General features: G+C 39.3%; 1 protein-coding gene across 7 annotated transcripts in view; it reads left to right on the top strand.

Moving 5' to 3' along the window:
* Positions 1-27,245, top strand: part of LOC121518468 (peripheral-type benzodiazepine receptor-associated protein 1) — a 112,846-nt gene that overhangs the window by 62,160 nt on the left and 23,441 nt on the right. For 5 of the 7 annotated variants that reach the window (XM_041800790.1, XM_041800788.1, XM_041800786.1 and 2 more), the window contains 15 exons: positions 1,194-1,277; positions 1,387-1,476; positions 3,272-3,394; positions 3,489-3,593; positions 3,825-3,875; positions 4,622-4,654; positions 7,900-8,080; positions 9,319-9,408; positions 9,841-10,046; positions 14,882-14,988; positions 16,305-16,414; positions 16,502-17,377; positions 22,165-22,316; positions 22,444-22,920; positions 24,721-25,110. In XM_041800790.1, the coding sequence (XP_041656724.1) occupies positions 1,194-1,277; positions 1,387-1,476; positions 3,272-3,394; positions 3,489-3,593; positions 3,825-3,875; positions 4,622-4,654; positions 7,900-8,080; positions 9,319-9,408; positions 9,841-10,046; positions 14,882-14,988; positions 16,305-16,414; positions 16,502-17,377; positions 22,165-22,316; positions 22,444-22,920; positions 24,721-25,110 (3,075 nt within the window). The remainder of the gene's footprint in view (positions 1-1,193; positions 1,278-1,386; positions 1,477-3,271; positions 3,395-3,488; positions 3,594-3,824; positions 3,876-4,621; positions 4,655-7,899; positions 8,081-9,318; positions 9,409-9,840; positions 10,047-14,881; positions 14,989-16,304; positions 16,415-16,501; positions 17,378-22,164; positions 22,317-22,443; positions 22,921-24,720; positions 25,111-27,245) is intronic. The other 2 variants (XM_041800787.1, XM_041800789.1) reach the window with 2 other exon arrangements.

Below are 27,245 nucleotides of genomic sequence, written 5' to 3'. Positions count from 1 at the left end.
TATGCTCTATTTCTTTATTTCTCTAAGTGCTAATAAATATTATGTTCTGCAACTTTAAGCAATTATCAGGTTAACATTTTTACATTTACAATCGTAGACTGATCAGCGTATCAGTGCCTGTGAACTTAATGCCATTTCTTAAAACTTGAGTTTCACTTTATGCTAAATGCTAATTAGTAACTCTGAGAACGCTAACTAATGCTCATTTATCATTGCCAAAAAAACAAAACAAAACAAAACATTTATACAGAGTGCCTATGTGTTATGTTGTGTTGTTAGCATTTCTGCATATTGGCATTATGTGGATTTGTTTTCTTTAAGACTCCAGGGATACTAAACCATGTAGACCTGGCATTTTATGTTATTGACCCTGATTCGAGCCCAGAAAGCTGCCTAGTTTGTGATATAGACAAAGAAACTGTTGTAAGGTTGACATAAAACAGTTAACTTGTGGTGATACTCTATAAAATTATTTTAAAAGAAGTTAGATCTACAACTCATCAAAAACTCTGTTAAATGTTTCCTCTTATATTGTGAAACAGCTGTGATTTAATGAAGTTCCAATCAGTGCAGCAGTCTCTTTAGTTTAGCTTCAGAGTAATGACTGTAACAGAACAACAGAATACCATAAATTCTCAGAACTCATTTTCCAGGTCTTTAGAGCTGTAGATGACAAACAAATCAGCCCACAGATTGCAGTTTAATTATAGTTATTGTCTTGCTGTGTCATCACTGGAAAGAGTTCTGTCTCTCTTCCAGTCAGCTGCTGGTGGTCTACAATTAGCCTGTCTGTCCTGTAGCCTCCCCCACACAGTCACAGTGGTAATACTTGATTGAGGCCCAGAGGCTGTGCTGAAATAAGCTGATTTCTCCAATGCTGCTCCTGCATGTAAGCTGCATTTAGAATAATTAAAGGATGCTAAGCTTTGCAATACCTCATTGCTATGATGTCGAAGGTCAGTATGGGACCAAAGCCAGCATGCTCTGCATTGCAAAATGTAAATCAGTTGTCATAGTTCATATTGGTTAAGATTCTCATTCTGCTATTATACAGTCTATCCTACTTCTATGATAGAATTAATAACATAGTTTGTTCAGTGTAAATCTTGATGAGAACAAGATCTAGTCATTGAGTCATATGATAAATAAAAATGAGGACTAAACACACTTCTTGTTGTTTTCTTTCCTTCTAGGAAAGTGAGCTGAGCAAAAAGAGAAAAGAATGTGAAAACCTCGAGCATGAAGTAAAGAAGCGACAGAGGAGATGTCTTGATTTGGTAAGCGATACTCTCTGGTGGTTCTCCAGTCTGGTTTAAGCATCACCACCCTAGCTCTGGGGTGGATTTCATAAACTTTTCCTGAATGTTACTGTATGGTTTGTTACAGGAGAGCCAGCTTGAGGATGAGCGAAGCAAAAATGAGCATCTGAAGGAGGAGGCGGATCTCCTCAGGAGGAAGGCACTGCTGCTCGACCAGGTGAGCTCCTACTGTTTGTTCAGCTGCATAAGAAAGTGTTTTTTTTTTTACTGGAAAAAACTTTAGAAAGGTAAGTGGTTACGGAAAGAGTTACGGAACACAGTGTATGAATTATCAGTGTATGTAGGGATGTATCTGTATTCATCCTAACCTGACATGCCAGATGGACTGTTTCATATAGCCATTCATTGGGCCAATCAGAGAATGACAAATTAAAATGAGGTAGTCAGCATTCACAGCTCCGATTGTAACCTGAGCTTGGCAAGCAGGTACTGTAGTTTTCAACAGTGAAGCTTGTGGGGGGGGAACTAATGCCGAGACCAGTTGGATCAAGTGCAAAAATATCCTCCCTGCTAAGAGAAGCTTTCATTGTGGCTCTTTTCTCTCATTTTGATAAAGAAATTTGGCCCATTTCTAATAACACTGTTGCTACCTTTTAACTAAAGGCTGGCTCAGACTACACGAATTCAGCCAGATTTAAGCCCGACTGCAACGTCGCAGCTCATCGCCAAAACTCAGGCCCGATTTTTGAGAGTTGGGTACGACAAACGGTCTTGTAGTGTGACAAAATAAACAACGTGTCCAATAGTCCTTACGATTCGTCATGACCACAATTCTACAAGACAAGCATGTCAAAATTTTTCAACACCCATTTCTTAAAACTGACAACCTGACACCCTCACCTGACATTAAGGACATGAATCCTGACGTCTAAAAACAGGAGAACATTTGCTCCTTATCTTTGCATCATCATTTACTAGATTTACCACTTTTATCCCCTAAAACTAATGTGTACATTTTATTTATTTTATTTATGTTATCACATGAATACCTTAAGTTCTATCTGAAGGAGAGCCAGTCCATATTGTCCTCCTCTTGATACAGCCATACCTATTATCCATAATCCAATCCACAGTTATTTCTTGTTTTCCTTTAAATGAGCAGAAGACCGCTACAATCACTCAGAGCACTTCTGTTGCAGAGTGAGTGACACTCTTTGCCCCCCCCCCGACAACCTGTGAACTCACACTCAGTTGCGGAGACAGTGGTGATGTCAACATACGCTGAGCGGTCCAGGCCACTCTTGTAGTGTGGCCAGGCTGTCGGCCAAGACGGTACAAGATTTTGGTCGCATAGTCTGATATGGTGCCATTGTGAACAACCAAAAGAATCGTGTAGTCTGAGCCGGCCTTAAATCTGAGCTAATCGCTACACCGTGTGAGCTGTTGTGTATACTAATGCTGAAGCAGGTCAAGGAGAAGAGCTAAAACATCTTTCCATCATGAAAAGCTTTCTGCCTTGTTTTCCTCAAATGGCAAGTGATTGGTGGTCATAGCCATGTTCAGACTTGACACAGTTGTTTCAGACTGGAGCTTTGCAAGATGGATTTGCCTGAAGACATACATGGAATCTGGCCAATCCATCTGCTTTGCAAGGTTGTATTTGTTCTGAATCATTCCTGAATCATTTAGTTCTGTTTTCCTCTCTTTTGTTTAATGTTAAATACACCACAAGCTGTAGCAGCTATTGCAGTTAGTTCTAAATGACACTAGAGAGAACAAACTATAATTTAGGATAAATTGGAGATCATTAGAGCTAAGCATTTAGGACTTTTTGCAGCTTTATCTGTTTTAATGAACTCGTATCAAACTGTGAGCCCAAAACCAAAGGTTTCAACCAAACTTTGACTTGTGTGCTGTTGCACCCTAATGATGAATAAATTCCAAAATGTGTGTAAAACATGACATTTTTATTTTAAATAAATGAATTAAGTGACCCTGCTGTCATGTTTCAGACTCGGGCTGAGAATGAGGAGCTGAGGGAAGATCTCTCTGAAGTGACCGCTCAACACAATTCAGTTCTCGAGGAGAACCAGAGACTCCGTGCCAAACTGGAGAACCTAGAGCAGGTCCTAAAGGTGCTGCTTGTGTCGAACACTCTATGCAGTATGTTAACTGTCCCTGTGTTGTTTTTGGGTTGCCACTTTAAAAACACATCTTCTTTTTGAACAGCATATGCGTGAGGTCGCCGAGCGAAGGCAGCAGCTGGAATTGGAACATGAGCAGGCACTGGCTATCCTTAAGTTCAAGCAGGATGAGATCAAACGCTTACAGCGGGTAATCACCTCTTCTAATTGATAGTAGATCATTTTCTTTCTTGCTGAAATCAAGTCCCTTGGGCTGTTTTATAACTAATATAAGGGTATTTAAGGTTTTGTCCACAAGGAGGCAACCTTTCAGCACCAATATGGCTTTTTATTAATTTAACTGAGCTTCTTGCACAAAAATTGAACTCTTTTGAATAAAGAGTCAATGTTATACTGACTTAAATGTCTTTTTAATCACCAGGCTCAGTTATTTGCCAAGCGGGAGCATGAGGGAGTGGTTCAGATGCTTGAGGTGAGTGTGCATCAAAACACTGTGAATACTAATAAATCACCAAATAAAAAGTTTAATATTTTATTGATTACTTTTACCTACATTACAGTAAACGCCTGAGATGCTTTCAGGAATGTATAGCTTATCAAAACATAAATCAAAGGTACCAGTTTGGTTTGAGTCACATTAAAGAGATTAACTAAATTCAATCAGCCCAAACATCAGAGAGAGGAGGGGTGTTTGTCAGACTGCCTCTGTGTTTAAGGTGTCATTAACTTCCTGTCTGATGAGATAAAGTGCCTCTCATTATAGAAAACCGTGCTTCTTATCTCCTTAACACCAAGCAAAAAATATATAAATTATTTTATTTTCCTGTTCTTAGGAGACAGAAGTGTCTCACTGATACTTCTGCATCAGTATAGTCAAACAGAACAAAGGGCTCTTTATTCTTATCCAAACACCTGCCAGAAAATACTTTCTGAAGCACTCATGGGCCTCGAAAACCGTTTGAACAGATGGCGTCTCTGCTGTCGTGTAACGTTCAGACTTGTTCTCAGTGTGAGCGCTCCACACTTTGAATTCAAAATGAACCCAGACGGTCGTTGAGTTCTTCTTCTCCCTGATTGGCTGCTGAGCAAGAAAAGAAGGAAACCTCAAATGTTTCATCATCCATACTTGATGACTTTATACTTGCTGTGGCTGATTTTTTTCACATTGTGTAATTTGTAACAGGTCTGTCCCTAAATGAAGTCTGTATTTTATTTTAGGAGTTGACTCAGCTTGTGTTGCAGAGGGAGCTGGTAGAGTATAGTTGCTCCTGTTTCTAAAGAATGCTTGTTTCCTTCCTCTTGCTTTGCTTCTCTCGCTTTCTGTCTATTTAAACAAAGGAGAAAGTTTTTTTCTTTCCTTTCTGGGAACCTGAGCTTTGGTGCTCAGTCAACACACTGTCCACACTGCACTTTCATAATCTGTTCAAAACAGCTTGTGAAAGATAAAAATAAAAACTGCATTCACTGTAAAGGCAGGCGTTGGCTGCAGGATACCAGGGCTCAATCCAGTGACACCGATGACCAAACTTTATTCAAATTGCTGTGTTTCTGTTTAACTTAACTTTCTTTCCTCCCAGATTAACTATTTCACATGCATGTGTTTACTTTGGTTTTCTTGTTTTTGTTCTTTGTGTTACCCTTTTGCTAACCAGAGTACACTGGACTGCATGCAGGTACTGTTAACCTTTAGCCTGCTGGACCTCCTGTTTACAATCCTGCCAAGAAATCCTCTCCTAGCTCCCATAGATAGAACCACCAAACCCAGTTCTTACACATTAGTTCTGGACAAGTACTTTGTTGTTAAGCAAGAGTAACAGGCCTGCAGGACAGTAACAAAACAGTCTTACAATAATACTACTGTGACCACAGAAGCCCGTTGTATTGATCTGTTTAGGTTGTCAGATAAGGTGTGGCTTCAGCTTTAATGAGCAGTTATTAGAACGATAAAGCATTTTATTTTAAAGATTATTTTGTGGGCTTTTTTGCCTTTATTCTGATAAGATAGCTGCAGAGAAACAGGAAATATGGAGAGATAGAATGACAAAACATGCACCAAACAGTACTGAGACCAGGAATCGATTCTGCAACCAGTGCATCGAGGACTACAGCCTCTGTATTTGGGCACCTGCTCCACCAACTAAGCTAAACCAGTGCCCTTTGGTGCATTTTTTATACATTTCAATGCCACCTGTTTTAAAATGATACAATCTCCATTATTTCAATGGTTTATAGTATTGTAAAAGTACCAAACCTCTAGAAAAAAATGTCAGATCTCCAGTCATATTTAAAACCAAAAGCTACCACAAGAGAAAGTGTGCTGTCCAACTAGCAGACAAACAGAGAATTTATTTGCCAGATTTTTTTTCCACAGGTGTTGAAGGTTTTTTCTCTTTTTCTTCTTTTTTCTTTTTTTTTGGTAGTTGAAAGCATATAATTGCCCCACATTCTGTGGCCAGTACCTTCACCTTTATAGCCATGGTATCATAACATGTTTGGACATTGTTTGATTTTTTGGGTCTGTTTTAATGATGTAGTATTGAGACAACCCTTTATAAAGGATGTTTCCATTTCTGTTCACCAAACTCATCTCTGAGTCTGGTTTCTATTTGTAAATGAGTTTTCATTTCAGATCAGTGTAGATACACACTGTCAGACTGCAGACTCGCCTCTGCAGAGGTGAGAGCTGACAGGAAATGTTGTTCACACAGTTTCGTGCAGAAGCTTTTGTCAGATCAGCCTGCCAGGAAACTCCTACCGCAACCTGAAGTGAAATAAGCCACATTTAGCAACTAAGTGTTACTCAGAGAAACCTCTGTAGTGTCTCTGCTGTTTAGTGGCTTTGTTTTAGTGATCGCAGTGTTAGACAGAAGTACAACACACTGTAAAGTTTTATAACCTCTGCCTCCCTTTTCACTGGTTTGTACTCGTTTCCCATCAAACTACCCGTCTTTATTTCCCTCCATTTTTCTTTTCTTTGATGGTTGGATTCTTTTGTGTTTAAAGCTTATAACAATTAATCTATCTCGCCTTGCTTGCAGAAACCTAACAGTAAAGTGCAACTCTTTATTTCCCGATTTATTGTTTAGATGTATGTAAGCCATTGCTATCAGATCAGACCTCAAGTGGCTGTGTAGGTGTTGAGGTTTCTGCATGACACCGCTGATTCATCAAGGGCCCTTATACTGGAGCATACCCATATATGATAAGAACATTATCAAACACAGAGCAGTGGGTCACACGGTCTCAAACTGTGTGGGCAGCTTCAAAAGCTCTTATTATTGTTCATTTCATGCAGCAGTGGAAAGTGCAAACATATTGGCTGAAGGTGAATATAAATGCATTATAGGTATTATAACAATTGTATTACATAATGTAGAAATATGGGTTAATAATAGGTGACAAAAACAGCTCAGAAGTGAATGGTAAGCTTTCCAGGAAAGGATTTTATTGTTTTGATCATACAGGGGAAAAAAACTGTGAGTACTCTTTTTAAAAATGGTGAGGATAAAGTAAAAATGCAGGATTTCAAAATAAAAGGTATTTTTAAAATTAAACATTAATGGTGACAACATTTCCCTCAAAGAATAAACAAATTTCAATCATCTAATATGTGTAGAGATGTTGGGAAATAGTATGAGTTTTTAATTAAACTAAACTGGTTGACGATGTTGGTGTAGCAGTATTTGAGCTATGATTTGATATCCTTCAAGATCTACTGAATGAATCCTGGTTACATTTTTTTTGAATTTATGCTTAAGTATTTCCTTTCAATCTTTTTGTAGTTGGTCTTGTGCAGACTAGGAATGGACAGTAATATGGTAATACCGTATACCCCGATAAAATTTGAGGAGAGTATGATGTTATTAAAAAGTGAATACTGCCCAATCCTAGTGCAGAATCACTTCTAATTACTCTTAACTTTACATCTAAGACACATTCCCCCAAAAGGCTAAAAACTTGCCTCATACTGCTGCATTTTACTGAACCTTTCCACCTGTGCACCTTTCGCTCTGCTTTGACCACTGAAATAGTGCTTGAAAAGGTTAAACTGATTTAGATACTTTGGTTGAGCTGTACGCCTCAACAGAAATAAAAGGCTCACAAGCCAAATAAACCATAAACCTTAGTCCTTAAGACACGATTTAAAGTTTAAGGAATGAGGATGAAAAAGGATAAAGACTGAAGCTGATGCAGCGCTGTTGGTTCTGCCTAAAACTCAAACTTACTCAGAAATACAGCCATCCACAGCCAATAGCAGAAATGTTCATATCTGCTAATGCTAATGATGAACTTTTATAGTAGTATGCATCTTAGTTAAATTCCTCAATATGACTGATTTGAAACAGTAAAACATTCATTTAAGTGTATTTGCCTACAAATGTAACACAAATGAATCTAAATTCTATTCAGTAGAGACTGAAAGAGGATTTTCTTTTTCTACTTTATGTGTGTTGTTAATATGTGCTAATTTTCCTTGTCTGTAATGACACGTGCAGTCAAAGGTGCGAGAGCTGGAGGAGAAATGCCGCAGTCAGAGCGAACAGTTCGGCTTGCTGTCCCAGGAGTTGGAGAAGTTTCGACTGCAGGCGTCAAAGGTGGACCTGGCCAGCTCTAGCATCCTTAACAACCCCAGCCTCTCTGTTCTGACCAATGGGGTGGGCCTGACTACTGATCGAGGTGAGCCCATCACAATAGCATGAATTTATACACAACGATGGAATCTGTACTTTCAAAAAAAAAAAAATTTGTAATGTAGTTAGGCTACTGGTGTAACATAAAATATTTGTTTGCTCATTCAATTGAGTTTCAGTTTTACTTTAATTCAGTGGCATCAGTGCAGTGTATGGAGGTACCAGTTTATGTAGTTTTCTTGGGATATATTGTGATTTGATAAGTATTTGATGACCAGGTGATTTGTGGACCATTTTCATTCATTTATACGGGGTTCCTGCAGCTGGTCTTACATATTAGACGGCTCTTTGCCTTAGATGTGTCTATATCCATTCTGTCTTCTCTACCTACGTTTATTCCATTTTAGTTGTTCTTTTTAGTGTATGTTCTTATTGCGTATATAAATATCACCATTCCATATATTGAATGAAAAGAGGCATTTACTGTGCCAAAAATCATAAAACTTGAGTGTTTAAAGCCAAGAATGTTTTTCCTATATTACTTGACATTTCATTTGTAGTGAAATGAACCAAATAAATCAGCTCTGTCCAGTATCGAGAAATCTCTCTTGCCTTTTCATTTCTTTATTAATTTTTCTCATGTTGGGACTTCAGAAAGGTCTTAAAAAGTCCTAACCTAAGGATCCCTGTTTATAATATTATTAAAAATGGCTGTCCTGCTTCATGTGAGTGGTAGCAAAATCTTAACTTATTACTAATTTGCTGAAAACCACATGGCTATCATCAGCCTAGCTTCTTTGAACTAAGAGATTCCCTCTGAAGATTTTATGTTTTTTATTATAACATTCAAGATATGTTATAGTTTAAACTTAATACAACTGTCACAGTATTTCATCCTTGTTTTGTGGGTATTTTCCCCCAAATGTTTCAGTTTTTAAAGCAGCATATTCACCAGAAGTGAAGCTGAGTTCTGTCACAAATTACTGCCTGGGTAACATTTTCTAAAAATTTAGGGCCATTAAAAAAGTGATTGAAAGTATTATTTCATTAATTGTCTTAATATTAATGTCCTCCTTTGTTTCTCAGCACTATACATAGACCACAGTCTCTTAGATTTTATCTTTGTGTGTCTAATTTGAGCTCTTTCTTTTTCAGAAATGCTTTTTCTATCCCTCTTTTCACTGGACAAAATACTGCTTTTCAACCATCCATTTTTTTCAGCTGTGCAAACCTAGTCTTTCCTGCTTTCTGTCTGTTTTTTTCTACACTGTTCATGTGTTTTAGACTGCACTGGGGGCTCATGGGACATGGTGTCTCTGGGTGAAATAGCTTTCTGGAGTCTGGAGGGAGGTGACACTCTCCCCTGTGCTGAGGGTAAAGATCCGTTCGGTTGTGTCTCTGTGGTGTTGGGCACTGTCACAGTCAGCATGGCATGTTCTAACACATCATCCCACCATCACAGTCCAGCACTGTATCACGGCTTTTCTTTAACACGGCTTTTCTTTAACACTTACCTTCTCATGAGGGCCGGAGCTCGTGGTCCACGGTGAGAAATGAACCAGTTAAGCCCCTTAACAGTGCTGGTGTGACACAAGGTAGTGTGGCCTCTGACCTCAGACAGATGGAGAAAGGATTTTTTCTCCACTGTTTAATCAGCCAGGTTCAACCTTGAGCCGCCTCCTGCATGTCGATTGGTGACCTCACCCACCTAGCTGCTCATGGATTGCTCCAGGTTGACCAGTGAGAGGGCCCAGGTTGTCTGTTAAAGTCTTGGATTACGTATTTATCCTCTCTCTCTCCTGCTAGATGTGGCAGCTGCACTGCGGATGGGGGCCACCCCCCACGCTGCAGGGCTGTCCAGAGTGGAGCGCTCACCTGTCACCAAGCACCGGGAGCTGCCCACCATCAGCGTCAGCAAGTCAGGCTCCACCTCCAGCAAGTCAGAGACTGCACACCTCACCCCCAAGTCTGACACCCACCTCAGTCCGCACAAATCCAGCCCAACACATGAGGTGAGATCTACAGTGCTTAATCATGTCAAAGCATTTATAATTTATCATTGAAAAAATAATCAAAACAACATTAAATGATGTGAATGAGAAGTTATGTGTTAGAGATTCAAAACCTAAAGCCACAACAGCCCTCTTAATATATAATTGAAGGTCTTTGTGATCATGCCAAGCATCCAAGTAAAGTTCTTGTGAGGAGCTTTCAGTTCATCTCAACCCAAGAGCCCCCTGTAGCCTGTGGGATACTTCTTTTCCCTTTTCTGATTTTGTCCTCTACATATCTAACAGTCTTTTTTCATCATAACTCTCATTCTGCTGTCTTAAATGGTGAAGTGGTTCACTCACTGTGAATCATAGCTGTTTCTGCTTCTTAGTGATGTCTACATATTGACCTATCACTAAACCTGCCCTCAAGTGCCAATCACAATTCTTGCAGCTCCTCAATGCTTTCAGACATCTGGTGGCTGACCTTCATTGGAAATCAGTAGGAATTTTGATTTCCTGTGGTTTTATTGAAATTTGTCTAGCTAAAACTTTAAAAGATGTGCATGGCATAAAGGCAACACCGATTTTAGATATCCTGAGTGGCTAGAGAATCAGGTGTATTCTATCCCGATTTCTAAACCTCACATAAACACAACAAAGTATCTCCTCTGGATTAGGCTATGTGGTTGACCAAACAGCTCATAACATAAAGATCAACAAAGATGTCTACATTTATTCTAATGTATAAGGCTAAATATAGTTTGCAAAGTTTTCTACAAAGTGACAAATATGTATAACCTCGTACTGTATATTGTGTCTCTAACATCATGTAGAACATCACCGTGTAAAGTTAATGTAAATTAAGAAATCTCTGCTAACATTATAGCCAACTTTAGCTTTGTAATGTTAGCTTGTCGTATCATCTTTTCATTTTAGTCTGATATATTTTGGGGGATTTTTTGACAGTTTAGTTAAAGCCCACTCAACCGAACATCATTAGCATTCAGTTGGGAAGTGTGCTGGATGTTTGTCCAGGTGAGCTTAGGGTTGATGGGGTGGGGGGAGGAGTGGTTTAGCGATTGGTCAACTGCTCAGTCTGCCACCTAGTTCAAGTCAGCAGCTTGTCTATATTAATAAGACTTGTCTGAAATAGTCAGGAGTAGTCAGCCTTTTCTGATGACGGTCCGGTTTGCTTTTGTTGCTCAGAAAGAGGCCTCAGTATTAATTTCAGCCTCTTTCAGAAAAACCTGAAAAATTCCTCACAGGAGCCATCAAATTTCGTGGTATTACATGGCAAAAAATTGTCCATTCATCCATCCATTTTCTACACCACTTATCCCGTTGGGGGTTGCAGGGGGCTGGAGCCTATCCCAGGTGTCACTGGGTGAGAGGCAGGGTACACCCTGGATTGGTCGCCTGTCAATCACACGGGCTGCAAAACATCGTGTGACTCACTATTTAATATACATTAGACATGAATCATTTTCAAATAACAGCTCCCGCCCCCTTCTCATTTTTAGACTCAAACATTTTAATACACTGCCAGACGTCATAAGTTGTAGAACCAAATAAGCAAACAAAAATGTTTGAAGGCACAGATTTTTAATTCATTTTTAAAATGTTGTGATTCCCTGAGATGAGACATTAATGTTATAATGCTCATACTAAACTTAAATGTTAACCCAATGATGAAATAACAGATCATGTTTTTTAAATCAGTGGTTTCCACTGATGGGTCAGGGTTTCAAAAGTGGGTCCAAAGCTCAGTCCAGTGAGTTGCAAATCTGTGCCAAGAGAAAAAATTGGGCAAAAATGATATGTACAGAAGCTCAAAGGGGATTTACAGTAACTAATACATCTATTTTTAGTCTTTCCTATGATGAATATTCAATTTCAGTATCTGTCTCAATTTTTCTAATGTTGTATCTCCTTTTCTTTGGATAACAAAACTGGGTTTCCCAAGATAAGAGGAAATTCCTTTAGAAATTACCACATTTCAACCAGATGTCTTGTAAAATGTAGTAAAATGAGGTGCATACATGCATGTCCTTCTGTAATGATTTACTTTTTACCACTTTTGTGTTCTCTGTCTATTTGATTATGTTTTGTTGGAAATATCAAAAACTTGGTATTAATTTCTCTTAAAGAGAAGGCAGTAGGTCTTGATGCCAGACCAGTTGAGAACCGCTGTTTTAAATTGTGTAGATAATATCAGTCCAGTGAGATACATCAATTAGACTGGTAAATTTTGTTTGTAAAAGCTGAGATTTTTTTTCTTGTTTTTTTTTTTTTTTCAAACTTCCTCCACACCTCCAGTGTTAATTTCGTCTACTAAAACCATGACCAGAAAGGTTTGACATCTACATGAAAAAGGCTAGACTAAGACCAACTAAAAATAGATCTTTGGTGATAACAACACTGACAAAAAGTACATTTAGTTTTTGTCAAGGAGACTAAAAATGCTCATAATATTTCTCCACTGTAGGTAAATCAATCAAAAAACAACATATCTGTAGTTCTCTCCGCTGTAAAAAGCATGGATCCTAGGTTTTTCAGGGTGCAATGAACACAAATATGATCTGGCATCAGATTCAGACAAAGAGAACAAATGTTATGACTAAAGGTTTTTTGTCTAAAATGTACGGTAATCACTTTGATGGAACTTAAAATAAAATAAAATGTTTTAAACTAAAACTAAAGTGAAACTATGATGGGTGAAAATTACTAAAATAAGTTTTTTACTGAGTTATTTGTGAACAAACACTGAAATAAGTTTTAGAATACAGTACAATTTACAATGTTGTCTTTATGAATAGGGTAATGCAATCTTACATGATTGCTGTGGTTCTAACCTATTTATTGAATATTCTGTCAATTATAAGGGCTTATATATAAACCAAAGATAAACTTTGTACATAACATGATAAAAACAAGAAACTCCATAATTCTTAATGCTACTTCTAATAAAAAATACTGTGCATATAAACTACATTGTGCACTTTTAAAGACAAGTTTACAGTTTGCACTTTAACCCTGAAAGTGAAATTCATTTACTTTGGTTAGATGTGTCTGTTACACTGAAAACAGAACTTGTTTTGGGTCATATCTTTTTCAGTCTGAGGACATTTTCTTTTGTAAGTGGGAAAGAAAATCAATTAAAATCTTAATGTAGAATTGGCATGGAAAAAAATCACACCAAATCACATCCAAAGATTTTTTAGACAATATTTTCAAGTCCTTAATGATAATATTGACTTTAATCAGTAATTCATATTTTACCACGCACCACTAAATATGAGCCCCATATGTACTTTCTAAAACCACTTTTCATTTTAGAAGATTAATTTAATTCCATGCACTTATTAGTAAAACAGAAAAAATGTTGTATTGGTAGTTATTACTCTGTAAAAGCTTCCTGATAAAATACAGTACAACACTCTTTGCTGTCTCAGTCCTGTGAAGGCTTGTAGAGTGTGTTTATGTGTGTATGTTTATAGAATAACACTTAATAACACTTAATCATTCTTGTCTTCACAGTCTCACAAACTACTCATATTGAAAATTTGTTAAGAATATGAAAACAGCAGCTCTTAGTCTGCATGCTGTAAATCATTTTGCTCTATTACACAATGACTGCAACGACAGGCACTAAAAATATCTATGCCAGAAATAGTTGCTCGTTTAGTTGATGGTCTCAAATGCTTTAGCAGGTCATACAGAGGAATCACTATTAAGTATGTGCTGTTTCTTCACCAATAAAATACTCCCTATAGAAGCTTTAAACTACACTAAATCTAGAAACAACCCCTACTTCTCACATCTGCTGTCTAAAATGGTTGCCCTTTCATCTGCATTTGCTGTGTTTGTTAGAGTTTGTAGGAACTCTAATTCCTGGCTGTAGGTCTGTGATAAAGCTGCTTTTTCTCAGTGTTCTTCCTTGTTATGTCATTGTGCAGGACTTCTGCCTGCAGCTCTTCTGCTTTCTTTGTAACCACATAGACAGGCAGATTGCTCATCAAGATTACCAAGACAGCCATGCACGATCACATTGATTGTGTGGATTTAATGGATTAAAAAGCCCTCTTTAACCTCCTGTCATCACACGCGAGTACACACTGTAGCTGAATATACCAACACGCCCTCTGCTCATTCAGGAGGGAAGTCTGCTGCCATGTTTTAGTCGTTTTTTTTTTTCTGTGCCATGTGTCCAGAGAGTCAGTGTCTGGTCTTGCATAACTGACAGGTTGGTGGTCTTTTCCTCCAGTCTGCACACCGTTCAATAAAGCTCATATTTAGTGAGATAATCCACTCGCCTCTGTGGATTATGAAGGTTACACAGTAGTAGTTGTAAGTGATTATCCTTAAAAAGGTTTTCCCAGAGCTATAAATAAACCTCTTTCATTGGGTATTGTGGAACGGCTATGAATGAAAAATCAAGGTGATTGTGTACTAACCACAGCGACTCACTAATAGTATTGCAATATGTGAACGTTCTTGGATATGAGATAATAAATAGTTCTTTCTATGTTAAAGGAAATTATTTAGTAGCAATTATTTATCCTAAGAATGACAACACTGAGCCAGATTTATTCATCTTATGGTGAAGAACTGACAAGTAAAAGTCAAAACCTTTGTATTATGGACTTTTTAGAATTTTAAATGTATGAGAAATGAGAAAAAATATTGAACTTTTATTGAAAAAAAAAAAAGATTATAGAGATTATCTTTCCAGGGGTAATCAAATAGTTTTGTGAATTTCTCATTTATGAGTTTTTCAGATACTAATGCAGTGTGAGGAAATCCTGAAAAGAGAGAAGACTAAGTGATAACTTCTTTGTATTTGGTATTTTCAGGTGGACACTGCCAGTGAAGTAGAAGAACTGGATATTGATGTGGCCCCGGCACCTTACACAGCCAGCAGAGGAGCGGCAAAACTTCAGGTTTTCATTGCAAGATATAGGTAGGTATTAACCTAACACACCAGATATTGCTACATATATTCAGTGCATGGATATGTATTTCACTGTCATCAGGGATGTCTTACCCACAAAGTGTTTGGAATTGGCAGGAATTTTCAAAACTGAACGAATATTCTGCCTGCCATATTCATTACAGATCAACCAGGGCAACAAGGCTAAATGAGGTAGCAGACATGCACAGCTCTCTATCAGAAAACATCTCTGCTAAGAGAGGCTTTCAGTGTGGCTCATTGCTCTTGTTTTAATGAAGAAATGTGGTCCACTTATGATGAAACAGTACAACAACACCAAGCCCATTTGCACTTTCTACCAGGGATGGACCATTCTTGCTAAAATGTGAAACACAATTTTCTCTTTGAGAACTGAGATCGTTATTTATGTTTTTTCAACAAGAAAACAATGTCAATCAGGCATAACCTATACAAAAGTGCTGGACACTTAAGTCTCTCTTGTAAACAAATCATGTTTTCCTTTTTTACTGTAGAACACCTAATGTAAATAACTTAAATTTTATGGAACAGTGATACCTAACCCCTGGCTCTCTTGTTACTAGTTTTGGCTGTAAGTTAATATTTGGCTAATATTAACTAGAACAACTACCAGGTGGTTTTATGACGCTCTGCCCCTGCTAACTATTGTTCTGTTATATGTCTCTTGAGATTATGTTAGCCTAGAGCGATAACAAAACACGATGATTATTGCTTGTATTTGTTCACATGCGTAAAGAAGGCAGAAATCTCAAGAGGTTACGTTATGGTACAAGGCCACTTCAACCTCACAATATGTAAGGTGACAGTGACCTTTGACCTCCAAAATCAAATCAGTTCATCTATGGTGCAGGCTTTACATATTTGCAAAGGTTTAAAAAAAATCCCAGAAAGCATTTTTGAGAAATAGCTTTCACAAGAATGTTACGGATGGAAGGAAAACCCTAAAAGGCATCCAGCCCTGGCTTCTGCCAGCACTGAGTCATAAAAATGCAAACGTAGTCAGCAGAAATGATTCATTGCCTGTCACATCAATTAATTTGTTTCCCAGACTCAGACAGTAGCAGGTGGCTCAGTGATGACCTCACTGCCGAACAATTTTATCTGTATATTATTACCATTGCATATGTGAGAGAGGATGAAAGTAAGAGAGAGAAGTGCATGGCCGTGTCTCTACAGGAAGTTCCCTGGTTAAGTTGTGATGTCTTTTTGTAAATGGCAATCTTTATTGCCTTGCAGCCCTACTCTGGATATCAACAGTCTGTTAAATTATGAGCAAAATAACTTCCTATTATTGTCATTTTCAACAGCTATAACCCATACGATGGCCCCAATGACAACCCTGAAGTGGAGCTTCCACTCACCGCTGGAGAATACATCTATGTGTACGGCGACATGGATGATGATGGCTTCTATGAAGGTAGGTCTGGAATATGAATTTATGTATCTTTAATATCACATGTCTGTAATAACATGGTGTTCATGGTCTCACGTGTGCTCCCTACAGGTGAGCTGATGGACGGACGCAGAGGGCTGGTCCCCTCTAACTTCGTGGAACGTGTTTCAGATGACGATGTGATGAGCGCTCACCACCCAGAGACAGGAGACGTGTCTCACAACTCTCTGCTAGACAGCAGCCTGCACAGTGCCAGCCACCAGCATCACCTCCACCTGGGCGCCAGCGCCTCAGGAAGGACAGAGGCCCATACTCCCTCTGGCCCCGCCTCAGCCCCTTCAGACTCAGCATCAGCCTTGGCTGTCCCAGCCCCCCTCACCAACGGCCTGGACTTGGACTTGGAGGAGGTGGGAGTGGACGTTGTGCCTTACCCACGTAAACTCACCCTCATTAAGCAGCTTGCCAAGAGCATCATCATCGGCTGGGACCCTCCGCTGGTGCCAGCTGGGTGGGGCAATGTGTGGAGCTATAACGTGTATGTGGACCAGGAGCTGCGGCTCAATGTGCCCTTCGGTTCTCAGACCAAAGCAGTGCTCGAGCGGCTGGACATAAACCTCAAGGCCTACCGCGTGTCAGTGCAGAGCCTGACAGAGAAAGGCCTCTCAGACCAGCTGCGCTGCAGCATGCTGGTGGGTCGGGACGTTTGTGTGGCGCCAACGCAGCTGCGCGTGGAAAGGATAACCGCCACCTCTGCCAACCTGGCCTGGCTGCCCAGCAACAGTAACTATGTGCACATTGTGTCCTTGAATGAGGAGGAGTGTGAGCTGGTGAAGGCTGGCTGCTACTCACTGTGCCTCAATAACCTCTTACCGAGCCTGCAGTACACTGTCAAAGTGGAAGCACGGCCGCACCGCACACCATGGGAGCTACCTGTGGAGCGACGTGAACACAGAAGCGCTACAATCACCTTCAACACGCTGATGGCAGGTCAGGATTCAGTCCCTTCTGGAATGAATGAATGAATGAATGAATGACATTTATTTTGGTTTACTCATAACAAACAAAACAGTTCACAAGGTCAACGAGAAATTTCTGAATTTCCAAGGTGACTGAAAGGGTGAAGGCTAAAGCTAGATTTTATTTAAACCTACCCCTCTTACTTCACAAAAACATAACCATAACAAAAATAAGTTCATAGGAAAAACAGTGCTGATGGATCGTTATTGTTACCAATCATTGGTATCCATCAATCCATCCATTTTCTATACCGCTTACCGGGGTCGGGGGGGGGGCTGGAGCCTATCCCAGCTGTCACTGGCGAGAGGCAGGGTACACCCTGGACTGGTTGCCAGTCAATCCCAGCCAATCATTGGCAATAAATACAACATATTCATATAAATATGAATTTTCCATGTTGTATTTCATAACTAAATGATTCTTATACAGTCTTTTTAGCCTGACCAGTGTACTGCATGTTATTAAATTTTCAGAAGAAGTATTCCACAGGTTTAGATAATATGAGATTTTCTTTGAAGGTGCCAAGATTCCTACACTTAATTATAATGTGACAGTGAGATAGCTGCGATAAGACAGTAGTTGAAATAAAACAATTGTGACTCAAGTATTTAATCAAGAAAAATGATTTGGACTCATTTGACTGATCCATTTAAGAATAATTATACTTTTAACTTTCTAAGCATCCATCAGTTTCTCTACAGCTAGAAGTTAAAGGTGGCAAGTTCTTTGACAAGCACAACCCAAATCTCCAAGACTCACGCATAACCTTTGCAGTCGATACATTCTTATATCAACAAATAGATGAACTATGTCATTTAATATTAGCACACAAGTCTTGTATTTCTGTGAGTTTCCGTTGGCAAATCTTCTGCATTTCTGTTTATTTATTTATTTATTTATTTCAGAAAAACAAACAACAAAAATAAAGCAACAATAAAATAGTTCATAGTACAGCCCACAAAGTATTTCATGAGTCCGAAAAAGGAGTAGGAAGAAGCAGAAGCTTTTCGAATCCTACCCCCACCTACTGTCCTTTTATAATCATCATAATGTTCCCGTGTCACTCCTTATCCCAAACCCCCCTCTCCCACCCACCCCCTCATTCATTCACTCAGTCACTCAATCACCCATCCTCCCATTCGTTCTTCATTCTTTCTGTTCATCAATGTGAAGAGCAATTTTCTTGATGATGTTTCTTTGGTCTCCCATGCCCAAATCATTATACACGTAGTCTAAGTCATTGTAAAGTTTGTGTGGAATTTTTCAAATACATGAAACTTGGTCAGCTTGTACTGTCTAAACATGAACCACCAGAACTCAATTTGTGCTAACACAAAACTGCATCAACTAAGAATTAGAGTTTATCTAAGTGGTCTCAAATTTTCTGGATCCATCCAACTCTCATATGTTGAAAATGGTATATTTGATGAAATCTGAAGCAATATCTCTCAACACTGTCCTTCTCAGTGTACTGCTAGGTTCAGCAAATGTCCATCTAAAGAGATGCCAGTGAGAGGAAATATTTCCTCACAAATATCAAATAACAAACCCACTATGTTGGTTTTCAACTTTTTTTTCCTCAAGGCACGCCTAAGATCAAGCCAAAATCTCAAAGAACTCAAAATCCATATCCACACAAAACAACCTCTTTAACACTCATTAGAGTATCTTTAGTTGTTGTGTAGTTGTAGTAATATCATATGGATGTACAAATTCCCTTGCCTCACTTAGATGGATCCAAGGCACACCATTGGGCCTCGCCACACCATTTGAGAAACACTGCACTATGCCAACAGTATCACTAATTGAACTGGACATTTAAAAAGAGGAGATACTTGTCATTGGTGCCTCATGTTTATACATTTCCTCTAATGGCTGTGTGTTTGTCCTCATATGGTGTGATCCAAGGTGTGTGTAGATTAGAGGAGTTGCCCTAAGATGTTGCTACTAATCCTCATCTAATCTAAAGATCAGTGGTTCGATCCTCGGTACCTTTAGTCCGCATGTCAAAGTATTTTTGGGCATGATTCTGAACCCCAAGTTTTTCCTAAAGGGAAAGTATGTATGTATGAGAGTGTAAATGCCGACCAAATAATTGGATGTGAAATATACCTCTCATCAGTGTCTTGATGGATAAATGTTGGCTGTAGCTTTTTGCACTTTGAATGGTCACAGGACTGGAAAGGTCAAATACATGTAGTTCATTAACTGTCTCTGTACAAAGTTGACAAAGTTTCTTCAGTGTTTCTTCAGACCAAAAATACTGAGTCAAATACCAAACATGCACTTCTCTTTTAATCAATCAATTTTATTTACTCCTGTTTCCTGAATTTGATACTTTGGGCTGTGATAGTGCTGCCCCTGACAGCAAACACTTCTAGTTTATAAGTGAAGCTTATGTTTGTGACTATCTTCATTCACAATAGCCTTAATATTTTATAAAGCAGAGGAACCAAAATGTACAAAAAAGTAGATGCTGTATTCATTGAAAATGGATGGCATTGTCTGGGACAGATAGACAATTAAAAACAAACCAGGAGAACTAGAATTGGGCCACGCTGAGGCTTTAACCTTTGATGAACTCAATCAAAGTTCAGTTCAACTGTAAGTTCAAGTTAACATTTGTGCCAAGGGGGAGGATATTCCCTCCTGAAATATCGCACTAACTCAAGATCTGGACAGTGATTAAGTATGAGAAGTTCCTCTACCATGTCTCTTTTAGACCATATTCTGGTTTTGGGGACTTTTGGTTGAAAAAACTTAGATTCCATCAAAAGTCCTTAAAGTAAACCTGGTGGATTTTCTGTTGAATATTGTCTCGGACTAAAACAGGGCTAGGAGAAGTAACATGAAGATAGACTCACAGTACTGAGTTTTTCAGTGTGCTTTGACCTCCTAAGTTGACATATTAATCCTCTGATTTGTTTAAATTAAAGATTTTAGCCAGTTGCAAGTAATCTGTTTGTTCTACCTTTAGTCAATATTTCAATGCTGCTTTTAACCTTGCAAAGCAGAAGAATTTGCCAGACTCCATGTCTGTCATCAGACATATCCATCTTGAAAACCTCCAAACCACAGCATTGTGCCAAAAACCATGCTGTTCGGACCAATCAGAATCATTGGAGGAGAATGAGGCGTTTGCTATGGGCGGGGTTTAGTTGTATTAGCCGAATGCATAGCTGCCTTCAGTGCTGTAATTAGCTTGGATGCAACTACAACGTAGCAGCAGTTTTATCAGATCTTGACTACATTACTGTATGAAATAAAGAGGCAAACAACACTTAAGGCTTTTTAAGATGGAAAAGATGTTTTTGCCCTTTCGCCAACTCGCTTCAGCATGAGTTTGTGAGAGTTACAGGGTGGTGGATAGTTGTACTGTGAGTGGGTGTATATAATGCCTGCTAGTGGAGTGATTAGGCTGGGCATATCCACAGCAGCAGTTTTGTCAGAAGTGGGCAACATTTCCTTATGAGAATAAGAGAAAAGAGGCACACTAAAAGGATGGGGTCTGCCTTAGTATCCAATGCCTGGTGTAGCGGTAGCTATTAGTTCAGATGTAGCTGTAGGAAAGCAACCGTTTAATCAGTACAGTATCACATTTTCCTTTGAAACAAGAGACGGGAGTCGCACTGAAAGTTTTTGTCCTGGCAGAGAAGATGTTTTTGCACATCTCCTGACTGACCTTGACATACATTTACTCCACATAAATTCTTTGATTGGCCTGTCATTTTGATGCTTTAGCTCATTTGACAAAGCACACACCCCAACTACAGAGGCTACGGTTAGAAAAGCTCAAATTTTGAAAATTATGGTCGATACCAATACCAATGTTTGCAATAACAAATTTAGCTGATACAGATGTTTTTTGGTATTTCTTGTAGTGTAATACATCTAGAATGTCAACATTTTTCTCACATTTGGCCGTGAAACCAGATCTTGTCCAAAAAGTAGCTTTTTTTACCCTGTAAAAACTCTATTATTTGATTCAGCAGCTAAATATACCAAATACCTGCATGAAACAGTTCAAATATTCCAAGTTTTGTGTTTTGATGAAGAAATGTGAATGTGCAGCCACTAAAATGTCTGGTTCTTCTCAGCTGTTTGTTGAATTTCATCGTAGTTTTGGGCAGTGGTCTTCAAACTTTTACACAGCTTTGTTTCTCTTTTGTGTAGCTGCTTTTGTGAGCTGCTCCAACCAGCCTCTCCTAAATTAAGTAGCTATAGAACCTTGGTACAGGATGCATTGTTCCAAGGGAAGTAAAAATAGGTCACCTAATTCATTGGATGCCACACCTACAGATCAAACATTACCGCTAAGTGTGTGAGTCCTATTAATGTTGGATGCTTGTTCTTTTTTTAACATGTAAACATGCTATTTATGGTTTGATATTGTCCAAAAGAGTTGCAGCACAAGTAAAAGGCAGTCTTTGAGGTTTTTCACATGTAACTTTCAGGCCTGTTCAGTGTGAATTGTACTTGTGATGAGTGTAACACTACATTTCTCTAAATGAAATCTCAAATTTGCTTAAGTTTCATGCGAACTGTCTGGGAACTCAGGTATATGGTTTATGAATTATTTTAGTGTTCTTTTAGAGTTTAGATAGTATTTTTCTAATTAGAATCATGTGCCCTTTGTGATCATCACCTTTTTTGTTGAATAGTGCTTTGTAGATTTAACTCAATCTCTTGATCCTTCATTAACATTTCTCTGTCTTCTGCTGATTCCTGGCTGTGGTGTTTGGTTTGGATCTCTGCAGGCCCCCCTGATGCTCCTCTGGATGTGCAGCTGGAGCATGGTCCCTCCCCTGGGATCGCCCTCATTAGCTGGCTGCCAGTCACTATAGATGCTGCTGGGACCTCCAACGGAGTCCGTGTGACTGGATATACAATATATGCTGATAAGAAAAAGGCAAGAACAGTTTTTTGCATCCTTGTAACCCTGCTGGGTAGGGTGTTTTAATTTAGCTTCAGGCCTGTCACTGTTTGCTGTTGTGATGTGGTAAATTTAAAAAAAGACTGTTTTTCCCCTTTCCAAGGTGCTGGAGGTGTCTTCCCCAACAGCTGGCAGTGCCCTCCTGGGCCCCTCTCAGATCCAGTCTCTGCAGGCAGCTCAGGAGCTCACTGTCCGCACCACATCTGCCCATGGGGAGTCCTGCGACTCTCTGCCTGTCAATGTGCCCTCTAAGCTGGCTGCCATCATGTCAGGTCCAGCAGTCATCACTCCAGTTGTGCCACCCCTACCCTGCACCCCTGCAGGTTGTAGTAACCTGCCTCCTCCGCCATCCTACGGGAACTCTGCTGCCAAAGTCTCTGTGCTGCCCAACTCTTTGCCATCAGACTCTCACTGCTCTGGCCTCGTAGTGGAGGCTGCTGCCAATCCTTCTCATGCCCTTCACTCAGAAGATCGTCTCTTATCTGCCTCATATGTGAGGGCATGGGCCAACCCATCTTCTTCTGCTGCCTTGGCTATGTGTGAGGCCACATTACCAGTAGCCTCCACCATCACTCCTGTGGTAAGATATTCTGCCTTTTTGTAAGAGGTTCATGAGTGGTTTAAGATGTTTTTCTAAAAGGTCACATGCATGGAGGCAATGGGTGCTTCTCAAGTCTCTTAAAAGATCTGTCCTTGGGGTTGGTCAAACTGGAAGTAGTTTCTGACCCACTGTCTTAATTACCATCCCAGAGCCCTTGAACTTCTCAAAGAAGAGAGGATTGAGGAGAGAGGACAGAGATACCTGGGACCGATAAGTGAGGACACATGATAGCAGGCTTCCTGGAAATCTTTTTACTGAAGGACGCGCTCCCTTGCTGGATATCACTCACTGATCAGACATTGCAGCACATCAGACCTCTGTGAAACTTCACAACATCAGCAGAGCTCAATGACAGAGGAGACACTCTCCTTAAAAAAATAGAACTGACACACTAGACATTGAACACATCATAAACATAATTTTTTAAATACATGATGAGATGGCATTTGAAGAAGTGTTTAAAACTAGTATCTACAATGAAACATTGAGTTTAATATTTGATTTGTTTTCTGATTCAGCATCAAACAAAAAGTGTGTTATAGGTCTTAAAATGAAATTAATCATATGGGCTATACATATTTTCTGTCATGGTCAGTGATTCTGTGTTTATTAGACCACCGTATAAAGAGCATTAAAGTCTTAACAGCAGGAGTCAGTTAGACAAAGTTTTACATCTGTTGTCATGTCTGGAAAGTTTAAATCAGTCCAATAGTTGATGAAAACTGGGTTTGACTGTTAAACGATTTCAATATTTTCCTAAACTTAAAACCAATAAATAATGTCCGTTGTGTATGAAACTCTATAGAATTGGTGTTTACACAGTAGTGGTCATAATCAGATGATCATTAGATAGCCTACGCATCAATTAGTTAATGATTTTGGAAGAAGTGGTCTGTATGCTTTTTTAGTTGACTGCAGGTTGCTCTTCCTTATGTTCAGGTGTTTGTGATCACACATGTACTGAGACTAAACACTGGTACGGTGTGTATCTTATGAGAATAAATACAGTGCATGCTTACACAGACACCAACAGCTGTTTAAGCCTGCAGACAGCTGATTGATGATCAGCTGATGCTGTCATGACAAACGCACATTACTTAACAAGACACTGTACAGGAAAGGACATCTATGGTCTCTTAAAACAGATTTCTTATGTACTCTGTCCTCTGTTTCGTTTCTTTGAGTCTCTACATCTTCTGGTGACGCAAGGGAGAGACTCATGTGAGATGTAATTTAAGGGATTTGAAATACACCAGACTGACTAGTCAGGCCAATAGAAACTAAATATTTCAAGTATGTGGCCTCCTGTGGTCCCAGTTTTATCCCAGTGTTTACTAACCTACAGTTAAAGTTGCTTGAGTACCTTGATGAATGCTATGACTATGTTATTCTCTCCAAATACATGTGGGCCCCATGGTGACGGTACTCTGAATAAAATGGCAAATGTTACATTTTTGTTAAAACTTATTAATGGAAACTGAAAGTCTACACTTCAGTCACATTATTGTTTTGTTCCAGACCTTTTGTGGTAGTAAATAGAATCAAATGATCCCTGAATGCTCTATAAAACTTTTTGTGAGCTATCTGCTTAGTTTTGCACCGCTGAATTGGATCAAACTGAGCACATAAATGATGTAGAGATTTTAGTGTACGTTACATGCTCCATAAATATTTGCATGTACTTTATCTTTTGGGATCAAGCATCCATGAGCATTTCTGAATACCATTTTCCGTTTTTGCCCATATTTTTAGACTTCTAAACCCCTTTTTTGTCTTCAGGTTCATGTGACCTCCCCCATCACCTCAGCGCCTCCACCGTGTCCAGTAGCAGCAGCGGCTCCTGCACCACCAGCAGTGACGGCAGCAGCAGTGGTGTTGGAGCAGCGCAGAGACACAGACAGCCCTGGAACTATACGCCCTTTCCCATCCATCACAGAGTTCATAGAGGATCCCTGTGCCAAGCTCGGGACCCCTGAGCGCATCCCAACTCCACCCAAAGCCCCTATCACAGACCTCCTTAATCCTAAGGAGATTAACCTCCTGCGACCTCCTGTTTCACCGCTGGAGTCAGAGGCAGAGGCAGAGGAGGAGCGAGAGAACACCCGCCTGGTATCCATCGAGGAGTTCTTGAGACAGGACCAGGAGCCAGAAATCTACAGGAGGCAGCAGGTCAGACCCTATGCTTTGACAATATCTTGTATGCTTTCCCCTCCACGGCAGAACTTTTTGTGGTATTGTGGTTTAACTGAGTTTAATCAGTTTTGAGGACTGAACTTAAGGTATATCACAGGCACCTCAAAGTTTAATTCATCATCTTATGTCAGAGTCTGGTGATAATATATGCCTCTGGAGAAGAAGCCAATTTTTTAGTTATTATAGTGATGCTGTTGGTAAGTTATGAAAGATTTACATGAAAGATAGACCTTTCTTCATAAGCCTCGCTTCTGTATCTTGTGATTCTTAGTTTAGCAGTAAATAGTAGTCACTCAGAGGCTTTACTCTGGCTTGCTGCAGTGCAATGAGTCTGATTTACTCGCAATTAGTGGATCTTAAGTTTTCTGAACTAAGATCATGATTCAGATTTGTAAAATCAAGGTTTGTCAGGGCTGTCATGAATGAGAAACAGACTTTTTGTTGGAAGATCAGATCAATCATTTCTGATTCAGCTCAGGTAGTCAGTGAGCCAAATACTGATTGACTTTCACAGTACAGCATCGAGTAGATTTGTCACTCAAGTTGAAGTGTTTGATCTATAATGAAATACTGGCTGCACTTTTATGTAATATTGGGTTGTTGGATTACTGTAAGTATGAGCCAGGATGGCAATAGCACAGATTGTGTTCAGACTACCTTTGCTCTCTGTACCAGTGGTTCTTAACTGCTCTAGTCTCAGGACCCACCCCTACTTCATGATGACAGATTTTCAAACGATTTCCAGCCCTCAAATTAGGAATGATGCAATTTCAACTAGAGATAGTAAAAAATATCATTTTATGGCTTCTTGATGGCTCCCCTTTTGTCCCATTTGTCCTAAAAGAGGCATATGCACGTGCTGTGACCTGCAGTGAGAGTTTGGAGGGTACGGTCTACGTTTTACTGTGTTTTTTATGGTTTTGTGTTGTGGTTTTAGTATGCGCTTCATGTTTCTTAAGCTGCTTTAAGTGAACGAAGTGGTCATAGGGTTACCCCCTTCTTTTGTTTTGAGCATTATCGTCACTATAACATGTTTTGTCCTGTCCTGTGATAACAATCATGTGTGAAAGGAGGCTGGCTCACTCACTGTAAATCAAATTAATCACGGGTATGAATAAAGTTCACTAACCTTGCCACTGTTCATGCCATTTGAGTCATTTACACCAAGCTTTGCTAAACTGCTAACATGAATCCAAACTTTACACTTCAGTTTATTTTGTCTTTACTTGAAGATGGAAACCAGTATTATCTCCCCTATCCCCTTTTAGTCCCTGAAAACAATACAAAACATTGACTTTTTGAACAAAGTTTATTTATGAATTTTTTCAATAAATTTCCAACAGCGTACAGTGGTGTCACAGTAGTGTTAAGTGAAAAAATTTCCCACCCCCCCAACCCTGATAGCATCCAGAAAGAATATAAGTTAATTTAAAAGATACAAGCAGGAGTTATCTTAAATAAATTTAGAAAAAAAAAGAATGGCTGTCTGAGGCGGCAGACCCACGCCGAGGCAGGGCCATCAAGGAACTCACACTCCCATTGTTTACTATGGTGTTCAAAATTTCGAAGTCTGAGAAAAACTGAACGGGTGCGCGGATCATCACCAAAATGATCTTCCCTGTCACTATCCCAACATTCCCTGAAAGTTTGGTGAAGATCCGACTTTCCGTTCTCGAGTTATCTTGTATACATACAAACAAACAAACAAATGAACAAAGAAAGAAAGAAAGAAAGATATGGAACCCTTTACATAACCCCCTTGCCGATTTCATCGGCGTGGGTAATAAGAACACAAAAAAGAACATAGATAAAGTGAATATGTGTAGTACAAGTGTTTGGGGGTCTAAAGCAGCACATCTCACAGTCCAGGGCAGAAACAGCATTTAAATACACAAGAGAAAAGAGCAATGACATATGGACTAGAGGAACATTTCAGGGATCTTTCCACTTGTTTCTTTCAGAGCTTCTTATTACATACATGGATACCAAAGGTTATTCATCCACGAAGTTATCAGAGCTTCAAACATCAACATTACTCAGAAAAGGCTGCCAAATCATTAAGAATTTTTCAGCTGACCCCCTGACTGTGTACCTAATCTTCTCTAATTTAA

The sequence above is a fragment of the Cheilinus undulatus genome, linkage group 12 (genome assembly GCF_018320785.1).
Source record: "Cheilinus undulatus linkage group 12, ASM1832078v1, whole genome shotgun sequence".
Taxonomy (NCBI): domain Eukaryota; kingdom Metazoa; phylum Chordata; class Actinopteri; order Labriformes; family Labridae; genus Cheilinus; species Cheilinus undulatus.
Note: the sequence above shows the minus strand (reverse complement) of the source record. Positions and strands in the feature narration are given on the sequence as shown.